Below are 20470 nucleotides of genomic sequence, written 5' to 3' on the forward strand. Positions count from 1 at the left end.
TTGGCTAGATTTGGCAACACACCTGTTCTCCAGGGTGGGAGGTCTCTGGCAACAATTTCTTCTCTCCTGATTCTCTTTATCCTGAGCATCTGCATAGCAGATGTGAGCAGGTATGAGCTCCTAGAGACCGCTCTGACTGGTTGTAGCAAAAGGCACCTGGTCACTTCGTGCCCTCTGGCTCCAAATGACCATATTCTGACAGAGAAGGTAGGACTGGAGGCTCTGAGATTCTCTGGCACCGCGATCAGCAGCAGAGGCCCCTTATCCTCTTTGTACCTTCTGTCTTCCCTCTTAAACTCCTCAAAAGGAGCGAAAATAGACGAATCCTTTCATTGCTATCCAGACTAGCCTCTAGAGGGCAGACGATTCCCCAGGCAGAGCCGGGATGGAGGCTGTTTCCCAGTCACCCCATGGTTCCACTGGGAGGGACTCTTTTCTGGGATCTTCTCTTCATAGATCCCTTCCGGGTTGGCCACAGCTCATCCCAGTTCTTGAAACCTGCTTGGGGTGGGGATGGGAGGTTGTGGTTTCTATCCTTTCTGGAAAGAAACCTCTCCAATCTCCCCTACCTTACTCCAGAAAGGAGCATTAACCATTCCTGAGAGTTTTAACCTTTTTATCCCACACCCTCCAAAGTTGTTGTTTATTATTATTATTATGAAAAAATATACATAAAATTTACCATGTAAACATTTGTAAGTGTACAGTTCAGGGGCTTTAAGTACACTCACATTGTTGGGCAACCATCGCCACCATCCACCTTCCAGAACATCTTTATTTTACAAAATTGAAACTCTGTCCCCACTGAACGAGAACTCTTCACTTCCAACACCTAGTAGCCAACATTCTATTTTCTGTCTCTATGAATTTGACAATTCTGGGTACCTCATATAAGGGGAATCCTATATTTATCCTTTTGTGACTTACTTCATTCAGCATTATGTCTTTGAGATTCATCCATGTGGTAGCAGGGGTCAGAATTCCCTTCTTTTTTTTTTTAAGGCTGTTTGTACATTTTGTTGTGTACATTTTGTTTATCTATTCAGCCGTTGATGGACGCCTGGGTGGCTTCCACCCCTTGGCTGCCGTGCATAAGCCTGCTCTGATCAGTGTACAAAAATCCCTTTGAGCCAGCCCCTGCTTCCAATGCTTTTGAGTCTTCATAATCTTTTATGCCAAATGGGAGAATGAGGTGAATCTACACTAGGGCTGGGTTTCCCAGCGTTTTCATGTTATGGCTTCATAGGAAATGTTTGTTTGGCCCTCCGAGGAAACTGGAGGGGACTGGAGCCCAGACAGAATCACAGCGGTGACTCATCCCGGCTCCACTAAGGGGGCTAAGGGGATCCCCCTCATAGCACACACTGGACACATCAGGCAGGGAGCTCTCTGCTTTGGACAGCTCAGCTCCCGGGGTCTGACCCCATGTAGCAAGCAAACACCCCATGGTGTGTAATTGCTCTAGGTGTGGTGGGAAGGATGAGGTGTCCTCACCATCTCCTCTCTGCTCACGCCCCCTCCCCCCCCTTAGAGCACCTGCTGTTCACAGCTGCAGAATGAGAGACATTGGACCTCACAGCCCCTGGCTGAAGCTGCCTGGAACCGAAATGTGTGTGCTACTGAAGCCGGGACACCAAACCCCCTCCAGAGCTAGAACTAGGTGAGGACACGCAGGCAGAAGGGAGGCGTGGGAGGGGAGCTGGAAGACCACGTCCACATGGGGACTGCGGCTGCCGCCTGGAGGCAGCTAGGAGGGGCCCGTGCAAGCTGCTCCGAGGAACCAGTCAGTGCAGAAAAATGAGAAAGAGCAGCGACACCCAGAGCTGAGTGGGGGGCAGGCACCTGGAGGGAAAAGAGAGGGGGACAAAGGAGAGGAGAAGGGGAGGGAGACTCTGCCTCAATACTTTTTTACGCTGACTGTTTTGCATTTTGCTTTGGTGACGGTCAACTCTGTTGTTACAATAAGAATTTTCTTCTGCTGAGGTGGTTGGGTGGGTTTCCCACGCCGCGATGGTGCAGGAGGGCGGGACCTACTAGGAGCAAAGGGTAAGGCGAGGAAGGAAGGGGCACAGGGGGGAAGCAACAAAGTGGCCACCAACACAGCGTGGGATGCTTCTTTTTTAAATAGTTTATTAATCTGTTTGGCCAAACAGGTAATGGAAACTGAGAATAATAATTTGCTAAAAAGTTCAGGTCATGAATGCCCCTTTCCCCTATGACACGAAAGACTCCATGGTCACAGAATGCACCATTGGGTTATGACAACATTTCAAAATAAGGTTTCCATTTCGTATGTAACAATGTAAACTTCAAAAATAGTAAACTCTAACCCCCGTGTCCCTCTTGACAGATCTATCACAGATAGAATTTTCTGGCAGACCTAAATTGTGTAAGTAAACAGCCTGGTGCTTTAAAAGTTTCATAAAAAGGTTTACAGATTCGGTAGAGAATTTTTCCATCTTGGTCATGGAGTAAAAGGAACCAGAAATTCACCTCCCGCCTGGTCTACCGTATATGTGCATTGCACACTGCTACCCATGTTCCCTTACACTGGTCATCAGCTTGTCGTTTTTGTACACGTACACACACATAGTTTTGTTTCTAAAGATTTGTACATCTAAATTATAAGACGGCGCCAGTGACTTACAATGTCACCTCGCTTCACGTAGGTAAGGACAAAAATTCTGTAGAAGGCACTGTAATTTCTCTTGCACGATCTTACACACTCACGTGAGAGCAGGCCGGCTGGGGCTCGGACTCCTCCTTCCCTTTCTGTAACCTGGCTTGGGCCTGTTGGCCTCCACCTGACCCCCCCCAGGTTAGCCGCAGTCGGTGGGTTCCGAAGTCCATTTTTTGCTTTTCTGCTTCCCCTCTTCGCATCCAACCCTCCCTCCTCCATCCACCCAAAGTAACTTACAGTTATCTTTTGGTTCATTGAAATCCCTTAAAATTAAGAGTACAGCTCTGGTATAAAACTAAATATGACCTACCATAGCTGAAAAATAATCACAGTGTGCAATGTAATTTGCAGTTGCTAAGATTCAAAACACCTGCCCTGCCTCTTGTCATCCCGAACCACCTACTCAAGGATCATTTTAACCGGCTTTACATTCATTTCAAAAGGGCCCAGAGGCTCTTCTTTTCTCTTTCATTTGGAATTGGTACCCTTAGGTGAAAGGTCTGATGTGGAAAAAGTGCAAGCAAATTGGACATGCCAATAAATACCGTATAACTTACCGCAGATTACCGGAACTGTACAGGTATGTACACACCTTACCAAACTGAGGGTCCCCTGTTAGGAACAGACCTCCAAGTCCCTAACACGAGTGTGAGCGTTCGCCGCAGAGTTCTGGAGGGCCGAGGTCAGCGCGCGAAGGAAGGGCGGGCTCTTCTGTTCTTGCTCTGAGGTCCCGAACCCAGGTCTGCACCGCCCTCCGCCGTCTCCTCCTTCTTCCTGACTTTGAGGCGGGTGAGCAGCTTGATCAACCAGACGTCCCACTCCTCCGGCAAGAGCAGGAGGAGGAAGCCCAGGCCGATGATGATGATGGCGATGACCCGGACCCCGTTGAAGACTATCTTACTGGTGTAGTGATCAACCACTGCGCAAGACAGAGAGAAGCCGGGTTACTCAGAGGAGGAGCCAGGCCCCGGGCGCAGGGCGGGGCCCGGGGCGTCCCCTTGTGCAGGTGGTGCGGAGCAGGGGTCTTCCTTGACTGCAGAATCCTCCTCCGTGTGGCTTTGTTCCTGGCGGGCAGGGGCTGCCTCTTAATTTTGTAACACCTCTCTGGTGTGAAGCCTGGCGCTTTTATTTCACTTCCCCAAACTGACCTGACAACTTAGTTCAGACATTGATTTAAGCGAGAGACAAAATGAATGGGGAGTTGGAGATATATCCACACACACACACACACACACACACACACACATCACCCCAAAGTTTAATTTTGGCCACCCCTGGGTGGCAGGACGCTGAAAATGTTATTGCTTTCTTTATATTTTTGGTACTTTTCATGTCTTCTATGACATGAAAAAAAAAATGACATTTTATAATTTAAAAGCATTATTTCCTAATATATGCATATATATGGTTTGAAGACCAAACTCAAACTGGTTTTAGAAGATAATAAATATAGGGGCGCCTGGGTGGCTCAGTCGGTTGGGCGACTGCCTTCAGCTCAGGTCATGATCCTGGAGTCCCTGGATCGAGTCCCGCATCGGGCTCCCTGCTCGGCGGGGACCCTGCTTCTCCCTCTGACCCTCCCCCCTCTCATGAGCTCTCTCTCTCTCTCATTCTGTCTCAAATAAATAAATAAAATCTTAAAAAAAAAAAAAGAAGATAATAAATATAAATTCTTATTCTGCCCCAGGGCATCATTAGCAGGAGGCTCTAAATACCTGGGTCATCACTAACTATTAATGTTTTTTAAAGGTCTACGGGGCACATGGCTCATACCTGACTCACATCAGGTGAGGGAACAAAATGAGAAGTAGGATCAATGTCCATAAATAAAAACCCATATCACCATCCTCTTCATAGCTAAATGGTCAGAAACGTTGGGGATATTAAGGTTTTTCTTTTTTTCTTTTCTTTTCTTTTTTTTTTTTGTTTTATTTCCCTGTTTTCTTAATTCGGCCAGACAAAGCGGATTTGGAGCCCGCCCTCTGCACGAGAGACACCATATATACATTTCTTTTATATCATTTGGTGAAAGAGGGTTTGCCGAGTTAGCCTTTGAAAACCGCCTCACTGGCCGGCTGTCCGCCAGCTCGCCACGCGTGGGCCCCCTCCAGCTGCCCAGGATATAGCCTGGCTCCATCCTTCTCCCCTCCCGGTCCTCCACCTCTCCTGCCTCCCCGCCTCCCCCTCCTCCCTGACTCTCACCTTGTCTACAGGGTGGGCAGAGAAAGAGAAAGGGATGAACGTTAAACCTGAAAAAAAATTTTTGTTAGTAGCCCTTTTGTGGAACTAAAGTGCCTCTTTTATTTTATTTATTTATTTATTTATTTAAAAGATTTTATTTATTTATTTGACAGAGAGAGACACAGCGAGAGAGGGAACACAGGCAGGGGGAGTGGGAGAGGGAGAAGCAGGCTTCCCGCCGAGCAGGGAGCCCGATGCGGGGCTCGATCCCAGGACCCTGGGATCATGACCTGAGCCGAAGGCAGACGCTTAACGACTGAGCCACCCAGGCGCCCTAAAGTGCCTCTTTTAAATAAGTCAGGCAGGGAAAGATAAATATCATCTAATTTCACTCATATGTGGAATTTAAGAAACAAAACAGATGAACACAGAGGAAGGGAAGGAAAAATAAAATAAGAGAAAAACAGAGAGGGAGACAAACCATAAGAGACTCTCAACTCTAGGGAACAAACTGAGGGTGGCTGGAGGGGAGGTCAGTGGGGGATGGGGTAATTGGGTGATGGGCATTAAGGAGGGCACGTGATGTGATGAACACTGGGTGTTATATGCGACTGGTGAATCACTAAATTCTACCCCTGAAACTAATAATACATTATATGTTAACTAACTTGAATTTAAATAAAACTAAAAAAAAAAAAGAAATAAGAAATAAAAAAAGAATATCCTTAGAGATATAAAAAGACAAAATGCCTCTTTTATCTCACTGTAATCCAGAAATACTTGAACTTTGAATAATGACAGAACATTCGGTACATTCAGCACACAGGGATAGTCAATTAGCAGGGCACATGAGCAGTGATAAACATCAGGGTGTGTGGGAAAGCCACCCAAGGACTCTGGTCTGATACATCCGGTAATGGCGGGCCCCTCCGCTCTCCTCCAGTTGCGAATTGAATGTGATTCCTTCCTTTGACACACGATTAAACCTCTTATGTTGCAGGTGAATAATAAGAAGGGAATCTGGTTAATCTCTCAAACACCTGGCTGCATGAGACGGGCAAAGTGAGCCTCCACCTAGCAGCTACCTGCCAGATGCCTTCTCGCAATAGGATCACTGCAACTATGAAGACGCAGTGAGGTGGAGGGGGTAAGTTGATAAGTTATTTTTCCGAAGGCGGCAGCATCGGGAGCCTGACAGGTTGGACCACTTCTTATCAGCTCTCCAGGAGCTCTGGAACTTTCAGCATTTTGCAGTGTTGAGGGGAGACAAGCTAAGGCCCAGAGAGCTGATGAGCTGGGACCACCATCCTCGAGATGGGCAGGGCTGGTGCTGGCCCGAGCGCAGTGCCCGGATGCCCCGGCCAGGCCTTTTTCCACACACTGCCCCGAGGTATCCCGAGAAGAGTCTGGGGCCAGGGTGAGTCATGTGAGGAACATGTGGGACAGGAGGGGTGAAGAACCAAATCACAGGAAAAGGCTTAGGAAATTGAGAACTGTTTTGCCTATTGATGCCACATTGAACAGGATAAGGGCTTGCCATTCCCTGGGGGTGAATCCTCTAATGGCCTTGTGGGTAGGAGGCTTCTGGACTTGGCTTTGGGGGAGGGGCCTGTGCCAGGGCCAAGGGGGTGAGTGTGATGGAGAGAACTGATTTACAAACCCTTCTCTGGCTAAGAACAGGTTAGATGGGGCTGTCAGGTGTGAGGAGGGGGCTCCAGGAAGAAAGTCCAAAATGGACCCCAGAATGAGCCAGGAAGAGGAAGGAGGTGAGGGGCTGTCAATAACAAGTTTTTGAAAGAGCTGCCAAGAGACTGCACTGGGGAATCCCCAAGCAGAAAGCAAAGCAAGGTCCCGAGTAACTGGCCAAAGGGCTCTTGTTCCTTCTGGGAGGTGGAGAATAAATAATGTTTGTGCTTCCCCAGTTTGCAAACACTACCCCACACCTGTCACACCCTGAGCACACTTTCTCCCCCAGAAAGTCACTTACAAAACTGAATTTTTTTCCGCTACAGTTCCATACTTATTACTAAGATTAATGAGATTCATCTCTGGTTCCCACAGCAGTTAGAACTGAGATGGCTTGAGATTGTCATATCTTGGTGTGTTAGTGAAAATCGATGCATTCTGGAGAAATACCGTGTATGTAACACACGCCGACATTCTACCGAGGTGCTTTCTTTCTACCCAGAAGGGCAAACATGCTTTCCATAGCAGGCACAGCAAGACTGCATGTGAATGTGTGTGTTCGGGAGTGTGAGTGTGTGTGAGTGTGAGTGTGTGTTTACAAGCAGATAGAGGAAGCCATATAGGCTTACCTGCATTCACAGGTACACTGAGGACGATTCCAACAGACATCAGAGTGGGATACGTAACGGCGATTCCAAAATTTAATACAATATTGAATGCTGAAATAAAGAACAGAAGAAGGGTATTATTGGTTACTGGCCCTGGCCTTGGTATCCTCCCTGGTCTGTCCCACCCCAGCTTCTCCGGAGAGGCTGGAGTCACGGGAGTTACTACTCAGTGAGCGTGGGTGGGGATTAGGGACAAATATCCTGATTAATCAGCTTTCCTCCCTTCCCCGAGCTTTGAAGAAGAGCAAAGAAATTCAGAAAAGGTCATCAGTGAGAAGGCCCTGGAAAAAAGGACTGGGACCATCCGACTCATCCTACTAACTTTGCTTTTCTTTGTCGCCGACAGTGATTCTGGGATGAGGACGGCCAGGTGCTTTGGGTTATGCATTTTGAGATGGAAACTGGGTGAGGCCCATCCTTCGCTACTTTCCTGCCTAGGACCAGCCTTCTCCCAAGTAATGGTGGTGATGATATTCATCGTAATGATAACTGAGACAACGTGTTGGACACTGACTCACATCGGACAATGTTCTAAGAACTCTGCGTGCATTAACTGGCCAGCTCCCTCCCGGACCTGTGAGGAATGTTCTGTTATCAGGAGGTCACACACAGCACTATTTGGAGCAGCAGTGACCGTGCCTACTACGGCCATGCTGGTGGTTCTGGAATTAGAATCCAGTGTTGTCATTACAAAGGCTTCACTTGGAGAGACACCAGGGTCTTGAAAAGCACTGGGAACTTAAGGATAACCATAGAAGGCTTCTCTTCTTTCGGGCATGGGTTTCTAGATGCCCCTGGAGCTGCCCAGGTCCTGATCATCAGTCGTTGCTTCTGACAGGGGTATTCTGACCGACGGGGGGGGGTCGCCACTTACTCAATAAGAGGACTGAAAATCCACAAAGGTTTCCCCATGGAATGTCATCGAAAGAGCTCCAGTATTCCACTTTGGTAAAGTAGAGGATGACGGGAATACAGGTGATGAAGAGGATGTTAAACACACCCAAAATGGACAAAAATAAGGCGGCTTCTCCGAACTTAGCACTGCCCAGGAGGAGCTTGAACAGAACCTGCCGGAGAAAGCAGAGGAGGGTGGGTGAAGGCTTGCCTCAGCCGCCTTGCCTCAGGGGCAGTGGGTGCACCTGACGGAGGCTGGGCCGGAGGGCAGGACGGCAGCCAGGTGACAGGCAAATCCAGGTGACAGGCAAATCCGACCTCACTAGGCCTTCAGGGAAGGGGGGCTGTGGTCTGCCCTAGGCACGCTCGTACGAATACCCAAATCTCAGCAGCGCCACAATGGAGAGTTACGGATCTCAGGCATCACGGAGGGCATCTCCGGGAGTCATGGCTTTTCACGCTAGGCTTGATTTGTCTGTGTTGTACTCGTGACACCACGCCCCAGCTTCAGAGCGTCCGAAGATGGGGAAGCCACAGAAATTAGAAATAGCTGCCACGGGGACACATTCCTCTTGGGGACCTCTGCCTTTCTACAACACAGCCTGCCCTCAGGACAAAGAGCTTTGGCTGCGAAGGCATTTTCTATAAATCGAAGGTAGAGGGATTCTAACACTCAGAGCTCATCTCTGCTCCATCCCACCCGCCCTCTTCCAGAAACTATTTTTAGTGGTATGTACCCCACTTTGATTTCTTGCACCTGTCCTTGTATGTATTTGAGGGGTGTGAGGCGCAGGAGGAGAGGGACAGACGTGCCTGGAGTGGCCGGGAAGCCGGGATGACAGAGGCAGCCGCCTCCGTGTTCCAGTGAACTATCCACAACCAGTGAATGGATCTGAGTCCAGCTTGAGTCTCTGCATTGTTGTGCCTCCTACTTTGCCTGCCTCCTCCTTTTTCAGCCACTTCACAAATCTTTCAGGTATTTCTGGGCATTTGTGCAGGAAGCATAAGAAGAGAAATAAATTGCTTTCAGCCTTCCACCCACCGGCCCCTCTGGATAAACATCAGGCAGTGGAGGAGATAGGAAAGGGGAGTCGAAATCAGAAATTTGTGTTCATTGTGGATTGCATTTCCATATGCGCTCTGCTTCCCATTAGCACGCAGCTAACTGAGTCCAGCAGAGTTGGCCTGGTCCCATTTTCTGCATTTGAATAGTGGCTTTGAAGTCTCAGAGTGGTGCGGGGCTATCACATCCTCTTGGGGAGATGCGTCCCAGAGCAGGTAGATGGTGTGTGTGCCTCTCTCTGTGGGCAGTGAGTGTGGGGAGCTGATGAAGGACGGGAAGGTACAGTCATTTCTCGTTCCAAAACCACAAAATGTGTTACACACAGAGCTGGAAAAAAAAAAAAGTGCCTTTTCTTCTAACTCTCTACCGTACTTTAATTTTCCTCTGTCCTACTGCCTGGATCCAGGAAGGGCCATAAGTCTCAAAGCTAAAACCTCATTCCTCATTGAATCCTCCAGGTCAGGTTCCCAACTTGGAGGCCAGAGAAAATCTGCAGTCTTCCCTATGGAAGAGAGGAAGCAAGGGAAGGAGGAAGGAGAGCAGCCAGGAGCCATGAGGGGGTGGAGGAGCAGAGGGTGGGGAACACACATGGCTTCATCCAGCCCCGCAGCTGGGACATGCTTTCTAGGGCTTCCCCACATTTTGTCAAAAATATGTTATAATCCCCGTATCACAGGAGTTGGGTTTTTATTTATTGCTATGGGCAATGCTTAAAATGCATATGGATTCACGCTGAGTACCAGTAGCTGCAAAAAACCATGCAATGAAAGATCTCAATGACGAGGTTGCACAAGATATTTAAATCTTCGTGTCAAACCTGGTGGGAAGTCATCTCCCCAAACGCTGAGCCAGGCCCCCAGGGGCCCTGGTCCTTCTCCAGTCCTTGCCAACCAATGAAGTCATCTGACTGAGGCTGGGCCCATCCACTGTTCCACCTATTTTATGCCCAGTGCTGCAAAGAGATGGCCCTGGACGGAAAGGTCTAGAGAGCCAAAGCCAAGAGCGGGTGCATGCCTCCCTCATCCCTGCAAGTCTATCTGCACACTGAAAACAGCTGCTCGTCTTAAAGCACAGGTACCATCAAAGATGCCCCAAAGGTAACAGGCCGACCACGCTGAGGCCTGCTCTTCTCTCAGAGAGCTTGCTCCCCGTATGTTTACCTTGTAAAGGGCAGACATGGACGCAGAGCCCACCACCAGCGCTATGCCGATGACAGAGTGGCTGTGGAAGCCATCGGCATAGGTCATCATCACGATCCCAGCAATGGCGAGAATGGCGGCCACAATCTGCACAGAAGGGAGAAACCAGTGGTGAGGGTGGTGGTGGGGAGTCTGATGGGCCTCCGAAGGGCCAACGAGGCAGAAATGCTCATGAGCGTTCTCATGCGAGGGAAGAGTGGTGTCTCTTTCCCAGTTCTCTGAAGAACAAACGAAATTCCTGTTCTTGCTTAGGAAAGCTTAGTGTGATCGAACCCCCTGGAAGAGTTGGCGGCAAGGAGATGTGCCGTGGCTCAGCATCATGTGGTGGCCTATCCCTGTGGTGCTTGGAGACCGCACAGGAGGCGGTCATAATGCCAACAGCAGGGGATCTGGCCCTGACGAGGTCTGGTAGACTGCCCCTGGAAATGACCCCAGTTCCCGCCCAACCTTCTGAAAGCACCTCATGTCATCTTGCTCTTAGGTACGTGGTATCTCAACAGAGAGGGCACAGATGTTGGCCCCATTTAACACGCCAGCGGTAGGGTCTTCTGAAAGAGTGAGTGTCATGTGCCAAAGGGCCCCAGTGTCCTACCCCTGGGGGCGCCGTGCCTTTCCTTAGCTGCGGAGGGGGCTTCCCTCCACGGCCCTCCTCAATCCTGGGATTGTTCGGACCCAGACTTCTCACGTTGAATGGACGCCCCAGGGAGATGTTGTACACACTTCTGCTGCCACACAAAGTAAAATTGTCCGATTACACAGGGCACTAACTACTTGGGATAACATTTCACGAAGGAGAAATGCATCAGCGCAGAGAGTAAGATGGTTCTAGCCCGAGGTGGTCACGGAGCTACCTACGTGTCGCTGGTGCGAAGTGGGGCTGGGGGTGCTGTAGGCAGAACACGTGTTTCCTCTCCTGGATTCACTGAGAGCTTTATCCCTCTTAATGGGTCATTCAAAATTGACCTCAGCTACCGATAACAATCTTAAGTAGCCACCACTGACTGACTAAGTGGTCACGGGATAAGTGTTTTCTTTGTATTTTCTCATTCGATCCTCAAAGTAGGCAGATACTATCATCCATTTCATTTTGTAAACATGAAAACTTTGGCTCAGAGAGGTCATGTAACTTGCCCAAAGTCACAGAGCTGGTGTGTGGCTGTGCGGGGAGGCAAAATTTCAGGTCTGTCTGATTGCAAAGTCAGCGTTGATCTATAAAACCAGGACAAGTAGGATTCACAGAATTCACCACTGCCAACTATACTCTGAGATTTGAATTGAGGTTTCTTTTGTGGCTTAAGCATAACATTTTCAGGTTAGTGAAAGGTAACGTGGTTGAGCCTCACGTAGTGTGAGTTACATACTTCTAGAATACTCCTCGTGCAATATTTTCCTGTAATGCTAAGTCTGCTCATGTAACAACACAGAGGCTCTGGAGAGAGCAGGTGATGGTCGTTTATTAGAGGAGTGCCAGGCAATTGATTGTCTACTTGTCCTTTCTGGCTTAGTAGCTCACTGTTAGGCCTCATTCTACATCACGCACTGAATATGTTTCATATGCAAACGCTACCCGTATTGTGTACAACTGTTCACGAAAAGAAAGAAACAGAGATAGTAAGACAATAAGTGACTTTTTCTTCCTTTCAGGAGAAGAAAGGGGCAAGTGACAAGGCAGGCAGAGTTCTGGGCCAGGGGACACACATATTGCAAAGATGCTGCTTGGAACAGGTTGACCTCGCTAGGCCACAGGGAGAGAAATAAGTAGAAAAAAGAGGGAGGGATGAAGAGAGCTGAATTTCAGATGATTTGGTGCATCCCCAAAGGTGCTTGAATCTTTCCAAACTTGGGGCTGAAGTTTCAAGGAAATGAAGGAGCCCCAGGGTTGATTTTCTCCTCAAGACGTAGAAGGCTGGTCTCCAGCCTCTTTCTCTGTCTTCTCTACTGATTCAATAATAAAGGGCTGCAAGCTCCCCGTCCCCCTCCCCACTGCCCCGGGGCTGTGCTGTGCAGAAGAGCTGAGGGAAGGGGTTGGTGGGGAAGAGGTAGAGGCCTCCAAGCCACACTTGAGGAGCTCAGGCGCCCGGAGGTCATTGTGAGAGGTGGCACCAGGGGAACTTACCCTCACTCCCATGAAGAGAAATTAAGTAGAAGAGTTGGAATATAAAGCCAAGATAATTTCTTAGCCTTAGCCTGGGGCCCACCCAAAGTGCTGGAGCGAAGCTCACTCTTAATGCCCCTGACAGCAGGGCAGAGCTGAAACACCCTACGGGGGTTTGGGGGGCAGAGCCTGGAAGTCCTTCCTCAAGCCTGACATTCCTTTCAAGATCCCAGTTCTATCCTTAAAAATGACATGTATATTTTACATTCATATCATAACATATCGGGTGTTCTTGGTTTGCACTTGGGAATGTTTGCTGCCTATTTCCTGCACTACAATGTACTTTCCAGGAAGGCCAGTGGTGCCTGTCCTGTGGTTTCACACGCCCCGCCCCCCATCTTCTAGATCAGGGTGTCCCTGGGGCAGAATGCTGAGTTTGAGGAGAAAATAAAGGAAAGGAGACAACTGAACTTCTCCGTCTCTCCTTTCTCCCACCTTCCACCACCCCCTCCACGTATCTCATTGACCTGTCCGAAAACAGGGACTCGGGGCTTCAGACTGATGGGTAACAGTGGCCCTAGCACAGAGAAGGGCCGGGGGGGGGTGGGAAAGTTAGCTAGAGGAGGAGGAAATGTAGGCGCAGGAGACACCAAGGTCAGCGCGTGGCAATTACCCTCTTACTGGTGGCCCCACCTCACATGGTGACCCCACTGTAGCCTGCCCGGCCCCTGGGGGCTCCGTCCTGCATCCCTTATGGCCCCACTGCTCCCCCTCTGATGTCAGGGTGAGGGGAAGGAGCCAAACCCCGTGAGGATCAAGGAGGAATGAGAGAGGTGGGCGCAGCATGGAGTGTGACCACCCCTCAGACAAGCTCCCCACTCTGCTCAAACTGGGATGGACTGCGTGCCCTCTGCCAGACTGAGCCCTGTGGGGTGCACTGTGGATGTGTACAATCTGGGGCAATTCTGAGCAACGGAAAGGACAAACTGTAAATAGACTTCCCCTCCCAGCTCCTGGCTGCTCTTATCCAGCAGACTATTAGAGTTTGGTGGGATCGTCTAGTGGACCCTTCTGATTTCAGGGCGTGGGAAGGGGCTAGCCGTGAGCCTTGCGGTGCTCCCCCAGGCTCTGTGTGCTCTGGGTCCTCCCCTGTGCTGCGCTCGGGTGGCAGGGGGCAGCCTCCCCAACACAAGGCAGTCGGGATCAGACGCTGGAGCTACCGTTCAGGAACAGCCTCTCGTGAGACGCTGAGAGCACTGTAAAGATTGAAAACATCGGCTAGAACCCGAGATGGGACCTGGTCTTGGAAAAGGCACAGGATCCCCAGGAATGTGCTGCTGGGGTTCAAGGGCCCACGTGAATGATCTCTCAGCGTGCCTTCTTGTTTCTGCGTCAGTCCCTCCTGGTTGGAGGGTCTTGACTCTTGTGGGCAGTTATGATTAGCTGCTCAGCAAGCGGAGGATCCCGTCTTCCATGTGCCCTGAGCTGTGGGTGGGGGCGGGGGGAATGGTCTCACCCACCGCCCTTTCTCGGTCCAGCTGCTGAGCACAGCTGGGTGGGCTTCGGCTATAGTAGAGACTGTACTTCACGCCCCCCCGAGTTCTCCTTGCTCTCATTCTAGTGCTGCTTTTGCTAAACAAAACTGCCTCCTTCGATGTTCATCAGCTTCTGACACGGTCACCAAAAGTACTGGGCTGATCCAACAAAGCCCTCCAACTGAGAAGGAACAACAGAAATAACAACACCGAGAAAGAACAGTTACTGGATTTTATGTGCCGGGCATACACCATCTTATTTTATTCTCACAACTCTTCTCTAAAACGAGTACTCATCTACCTTAAAATGAGGTAACAGAGGCTCAGAGACGTGCAATAACTTGCTCAAGGCCCAACAGCTTATAAGAGTGGAATCCAGATCCAAACCCTAGCCACTTGACTCTAGGCGAGAGCACCTCCCTGTTGGGTCAGAAAGCCTGCGTCTGGAGAGCCAGGGAACACATAGAAAGCACAGAGTCAAAGGGTGACACAGTGGTCACCTTGGGCTCCTTTCGATGGTCACCTCTGATGCTGTAAGTGGCCAGGATCTCTCTGGCGTGAGATGTTTGCTGCTTGTTGGTCAGTCCACGGGACCTGGACCAGTTGGTGTTTCGCAGGAACCACAGCTCTTGTGATTTGAGTCATTGTCTTAATAAACACAGGTGCGCTGTGCAGTCTGTTCCCACAAACATAATCCTGAGGCTCCTTCATCTTCTTCCTATCTGTGTGACTCTCAGGCTCGTATGCTTGGCCCTCCAGCAAGGTGAACCGTGTCATTTCCCTTCAAACTTGGGAAATTCTGTGCCAGCTAACCCAGCAGTCTGAGAGAAACCTAAGAGAACCCTTGCACCAGTTAGATATTATCCAGGATCTGAGTTTCCATCTGTCCTCAAGGGGAAATTTCCCGTCACTCTGGCCACTGAGGGGGTCTCTCCCAGATTTTGCTAGCTCTCTGAACTCTTAAAGATGAGAAGAGGGGAATCTGCCATGACTTCGAGTGGGAAGCTCTCAGATGGCAGGTCACATGCTTCCCAGAGGAGTGATGATCGTTAGAGAGACCCACAACCGCACGGTATGTTACGGGTTACACGATTGCATCAGCAGCACCAGCTGCTTAGACTTTCATTTCAGTGCCGGCCTAGTGATGGCTTCAACATAAGACTTTGTTCAGTATACAGCTGTCAGCACAGACCCAACTGGCCAAGTGGCCAGGATGACCAGACTGGATCACAGGTCAGGGACATCAGGGGAGATAACCGTCTTAGCCATGAATAGCAACAAAGGGAAGATCTGGGTGTGCCATGCTGTTCCTCTGAGCCTAGGAGGGTTTCAAGTATTTTCTAACTCTTTCTCTTAACCTCAAAAAAAAAAAAAAAAAAAAAAATCCTGCTTAGAGGCAGAATTCACCTGGGTTTCTCTTCCCAGTGAACATGATCCTCTCTGGAATTTGCTTTGGACATCAGAAACATGCCAAAAAGTTTCATGAATTCCCTTGGGATTTTGCATCCAAATAAAGTCACCACGGGCCCCAGGACATCTGAGTCTTCAGAGTCCAGCCAGGCAGGCTGATGGACAGATTACTGCTGGAACTACCTACATTTCTTGTGGAGATGCATGAGATCATTTATTTGCTGAAAGCTTTTCTGGGTGGTTAGCAAGGGGAGTGAGTTTTTAATTCCAAAATTAACATTAAGCCTCAAAACAAAGTTTCCCCCTACTGCAAGCCAGAAATACTCCTCAGCAGTTGACTCATGTCCCCACTGCTGTTTGAGTAACTAGGTGGGTGTGAATCCTCCACCAGGGTGATGTCATTGTTCCCAGGACAATGAGCAAAGGACACAAGTAAGAGAGGGCCCTGGAGTCTGCCCCCTGCCAGGTGCCAGCACGGTTCAGGGGAATGGGACTGCCCATCAAAAGGGCTCTCAGCTGCCTGGCTTGCCCACAGGGCCTGAAGGTGCAGGAAGAAGTTAGTGATGCCCCCCGCCCCGCCCCACAAGAGAACTAGCTGCAAGGCCAAATCCAAATCTTCCTTTGTCCTTGTTTGCCGGCAAGGTGGTGATGGGGCAGTAGCAGCTCTTGGCCACTAGAGGGAGACAAGCAGAAGCCACCAGGATTCCGTCAACGTGAACTGTCCCCTCGATCCTTTTATTCGGGGTGAGTCCTTGTATGTGCCACACGATCATATTTCACACCACTGTTAGACATTTGACTAGCTGAGTTTGACTAGATTTTAATGGGATTTGCTGAGTCTCGGTTCTGACAACAAGAGGTAATTCGAGGACAGAATCTCACTCTCCCTTCACCTGGGGTGTGGAGGGAAGGAAACTGCCCGTCCACCATCTGGATTTAGCACAAGTGTCTCTGGCCCACTTCAGCTTTGTACACACGGTCCAGAGAGGGGGCGCACCGAGACCGCCTGCCCGTCCATGTGGATGCGGAAGGATCCCCCTGCTTTCAGGTGCATCCTAAGCAAAGAGGGACAGGGTTAGCAGAGAGCTCTGGGCGGCAGGGTGCGGCTGTCCTCGGGAGAGAGCGGGAGAGCACGCAGAGAGGGGAGAACATCGCCATCCCCAGGTTGGGTCCCCGACGGGCACACACGTTAGGGAATGCTTACTGAAATGCTTGAAATGAAAGGTGCTTTAATGAATGCTTGTCGAGTATGGTTTGCAAGCAAGAAAGTTTGCAAGGCACACGGAGACCCAGGCTCCTTTTCTGCTGCAAATCGGCAGGACAGTGGTCAGCAGTTTAGGCTTAGGATGCAGCACATGGAGCCAAGCAAGCCAATGGGCAGGTTTTGGTTGACATGACCGAGTGAGGGAGGAAGACAGATAATAAGGAACTTACCCTCACTCCCATGAACCTGTCCCTGAGAACGATCCATGAGAGCAAGAACACAAAAGCTTTGTTGCAGCAGAACAACACGGAGACATCCGTAGTGTTTACTTTCTTTATTGCATGTAAGTACAGGTAGTTTGTGAGTGTCCAAAGAACACCAAAGGGTGCTGCCTTGGTAAAAAACACCTTCAAAGTCAAGCCATTGTCTCCAAAAAATCGACAGCACTCCCTAAAACAAGGAAAGAGAGGCAGTGTTATTATATTCTTGGGTTGAGACAGACCATTTTTCCCCTATACCCATTTTTAAAGCAAATTAGAAGGGGGGTACAAGCCGTTTATTCTGATTTTTTAAATTCTTTTTTTTTTTTTAATGAAAATCTATTAAGTAGGTCTCCGACCTGTTGCTTTAGTCCGTTGAAGAAAATGTCCCACGGTGATCTGACATCATAGATTTATTCCTTGGGCTCATGCTACATTTGGAACTGATGGTTCTAGACAGAAGGCACTGGCGTGTTGGGATTATCTGATCTGAAGAGAGGGCCCAGGTCCATGGTGACTGACTGAGGAATTCTGTCACTTGCTTGGTAAGAGAAGGAAGTCACTAGACCTCTACCATGGGGGAAGAATACTTGAAGAGAACTCATTGAGACATATTTTTTAAAAATTTGCCTCTGGCTAGAATTGTCTTTGTGGTCAGGCAGCCAATATGTTTTGGCTGCGATACCACTAGTGTTAATGAGCTATGCATTTTCTCCCCGTGAGGCCGTTTTTAGAATCCGTTATTCCACCGCATGGAAGTTCATGTCTCCACGCCCCCTGAGAAACTAGCACAGGTCCAAGAGTTCAGCCTCTGTGAACAGAGAGTGGGATGAGGAAACAGCTATAGAAGGAAGGTTTTCAATGTCATTCTCGATTCCAGGGGAAGGACCATCAGTGTATGAAAACCCATTTCTGAAAACCAAAGCGGAAGAAGGCAGCAGAAGAGGCCAGGGGGTAGAGAGAGTGGAGAGAGCCCCGAGAGGGGCTTGGTCTGCAGACCTGGATTGCTGGGGAGCCAAGGTCATTGCTCTGCTGCCCTGACAGCCAGACAAGGAGACAGATGAGCAAGGAGCACGGCTCCTATGGCCGCCAACACCCAGGCTCACACGCAGGGCCCAGCACAGCTGATGCATCAGTAAGTGAGGATGGGAGTCAGTGAGAGGAAAGATAAAACTAAAATAAGCCAAATACCCCAGCGTTGGGAGAACAGCTGCGGCCTCTGTCACTTAAGATTAAAATGCAGCGGGAAAGGAGGAAAATTAAAAGCAAGAGTCAAACGGGATTTGGTGTGATTTTTAATGTAATTCAATTTGTTCTTATCACCAACCCAAAATGAAATCTGCCCCTGTTCACTACTCGCCTGTGGGAAAGCCCCAGAAGAAACAGGAAGCTCATTACCTTTCACTGAACTCAGAATCCTATGTGGCTTCTAAACCAGCGCCAGGGAAAGTGTTTGAATCACTAAATTTACCACGAAACCAATTCAACTGAATTGGTTCCAGTTTGACTTTATAGAAACAAAACTCTCATCTGATAGGCTGATATTTCTGTTGCTGCGTGATTTTCATACAGTATTTTCTATGGGGTTTTCTCAAGCCCCTGTTCATAGAACAGTCTTCTTGCCCTCGAGAACAAAGACCAGGGATGGCTTCCTTCGTGTTTGGGATTTTCAGTAGCTATAAAGTGGTGCCAGTCCTTCTAGCATGATCAACAGGAATACAAATCTTCTGTCCCATCACTAATGTCAACCTATTTTACATTTTTTTTAAGTAGGCTCCACGCCCAGCATAGAGCCCAAAGTGGGGCTTGAATTCATGACCCTGAGATGCAGACCTGAGCTGAGATCAAGAGTTGGATGCCTAGGCCAGGTGTCCCTAACGTCAACCTATTTTAACTCTACTTAGAGGTTACCCTTCTTAAGGGACCACAATGCAAGTAGGATTTCCAAGTTTCCCAGACTATAATAAAAAATGATTCATATTGTGGCAGGGGCCATCCAAAGTCATTTGGACAACCTTATGTCCTCTCTGAGAATCTAAGTGTGATTCTTCCAAAGTGTGATGGTTTTAGAAGTGGTGCGAAGAGGGATCCATCCTGGAGATGGAAAAGGCAAGATTTCTGGGCCCAGCAGAGCTCTGTTGGCCCTTTGTAGACTCATGGTGGGGAGTACAGCTCAGGTGGGGAGATCTTGGTTCTAAGGAGACAAAGATGATTGGCCCCTGAGCCAGTGAGCCTAGTGCTGTTTTCAGACCAAAGGCTGTCCACTAATCCATGTCAGCTGGGTTGCCCACATGTACCCTGGATTGCACAGGGACCCAAGAGAGATGATGAGCACAAATCCATTTCTTCCAGATACCTCTTTTTGGTATACAAAGAATAAAGTATAGTAGATACTCTCTTGACTGTTTTCCACTTAAATGACATGACAGTTGAATGCCCTTCCTTCCTTGGCAGGCTAAGTGCCCAAGGCACGTAGGTTACTCTCCAGCATGCCTAACCCCTTTGGTTCCTACTAACTGAGTCATGTGTTGGCCAAGATTTAGATGTTGTTTGTTTCCAGTCCTGCTTGTGCCAATTGTTCTTGGTTATTTCAACTGCATAATTTATTAAATATTTCCTAAACCAATGAAATGTGAGAAAAGAAAGTTGTGTGTCTCCTATGAAAAACTAAGTTGAGTGTTTCAGGGAAGAGTCAATAAAAGCAAGTCACTAAAATATTGCTCTTGAATTAGGTATGAATGAAACACTGTGTAGGATAGGAAAAATTGTAAACATGTGTAAGTTCTACAGTCCTATTATTTGGCAAATACCTATGCTCTTGGTATTCTTTAAAGAACCCTGATTAGGATAGCCTGGTTTGGTGGAATTAAGATGGCCAATCATTTTTTTTTTTCCAAATCAGTAAGCACTTGTTTATAACTTGTTATATTCACAATTCTAGACAAGTCACTCTGGCTGATGCCGAACAAGTAAACAGTCCCTGCTCTTGAGAACATTATAGTGTGATCGGGGAGATACAACTGATTTCCTCAACAGAAAGCAATGCAAGTTTAAATATAATCACATATTAGATGGTGTGGAATATAAAAATGCTATAGAATTCATGTTTAGTGGAGAGATTTGAACCGATTGGACAAGGCCTCATACAAGATATGGATTTTGAGCTGAACCTTCAAGGATAGGTAGGATTTATAATTAGGGTTGGGGGAGAGAGAACATCCTCGGAGAGAAAAGAGAAGAAATTATATCAATGAAACAGGAATGAATGGCTATAAAAAGGAAATTAAATAAAGGATAGATAAGTTAGAGAAATTAAGTAGAAGAGTTGGAATATAAAGCCAAGATAATTTCTCGAGAGAGAGACAGAGAGAAAAGATAAGATTAGAAGGTCAAGCCAGAAAGTCCAATATTAAACTAAAAGAAACTCCAGAAAGAGAAAATGGGAAAAATGAAGTGGAGAAAATTATAAAATACATAAATCGAGAAAGTTCTTTAGAAATGTGAGATATGGGGGTGCCTGGGTGGCTCAGTTGGTTAAGCGACTGCCTTTGGCTAGGTCATGATCCTGGAGTCCCGGGATCGAGTCCCGCATTGG

General features: G+C 48.5%; 1 protein-coding gene across 2 annotated transcripts in view; it reads right to left on the reverse strand.

The window, feature by feature from the left end:
- Nucleotides 1-3363: 3363 nt before the first annotated feature.
- The window catches only part of SLC35F3 (solute carrier family 35 member F3), a 372599-nt gene continuing 355492 nt past the window's right edge, over nt 3364-20470 (reverse strand). For both annotated transcript variants that reach the window (XM_021696179.1, XM_021696180.1), the window contains 5 exons: nt 16846-17065; nt 10333-10458; nt 8090-8282; nt 7177-7266; nt 3364-3599 (listed from right to left, as the gene is read on the reverse strand). In XM_021696179.1, coding sequence (XP_021551854.1) covers nt 3364-3599; nt 7177-7266; nt 8090-8282; nt 10333-10458; nt 16846-17065 — 865 coding nt within the window. The remainder of the gene's footprint in view (nt 3600-7176; nt 7267-8089; nt 8283-10332; nt 10459-16845; nt 17066-20470) is intronic.

This window comes from Neomonachus schauinslandi, chromosome 6 (assembly GCF_002201575.2).
Source record: "Neomonachus schauinslandi chromosome 6, ASM220157v2, whole genome shotgun sequence".
NCBI lineage: Eukaryota > Metazoa > Chordata > Mammalia > Carnivora > Phocidae > Neomonachus > Neomonachus schauinslandi.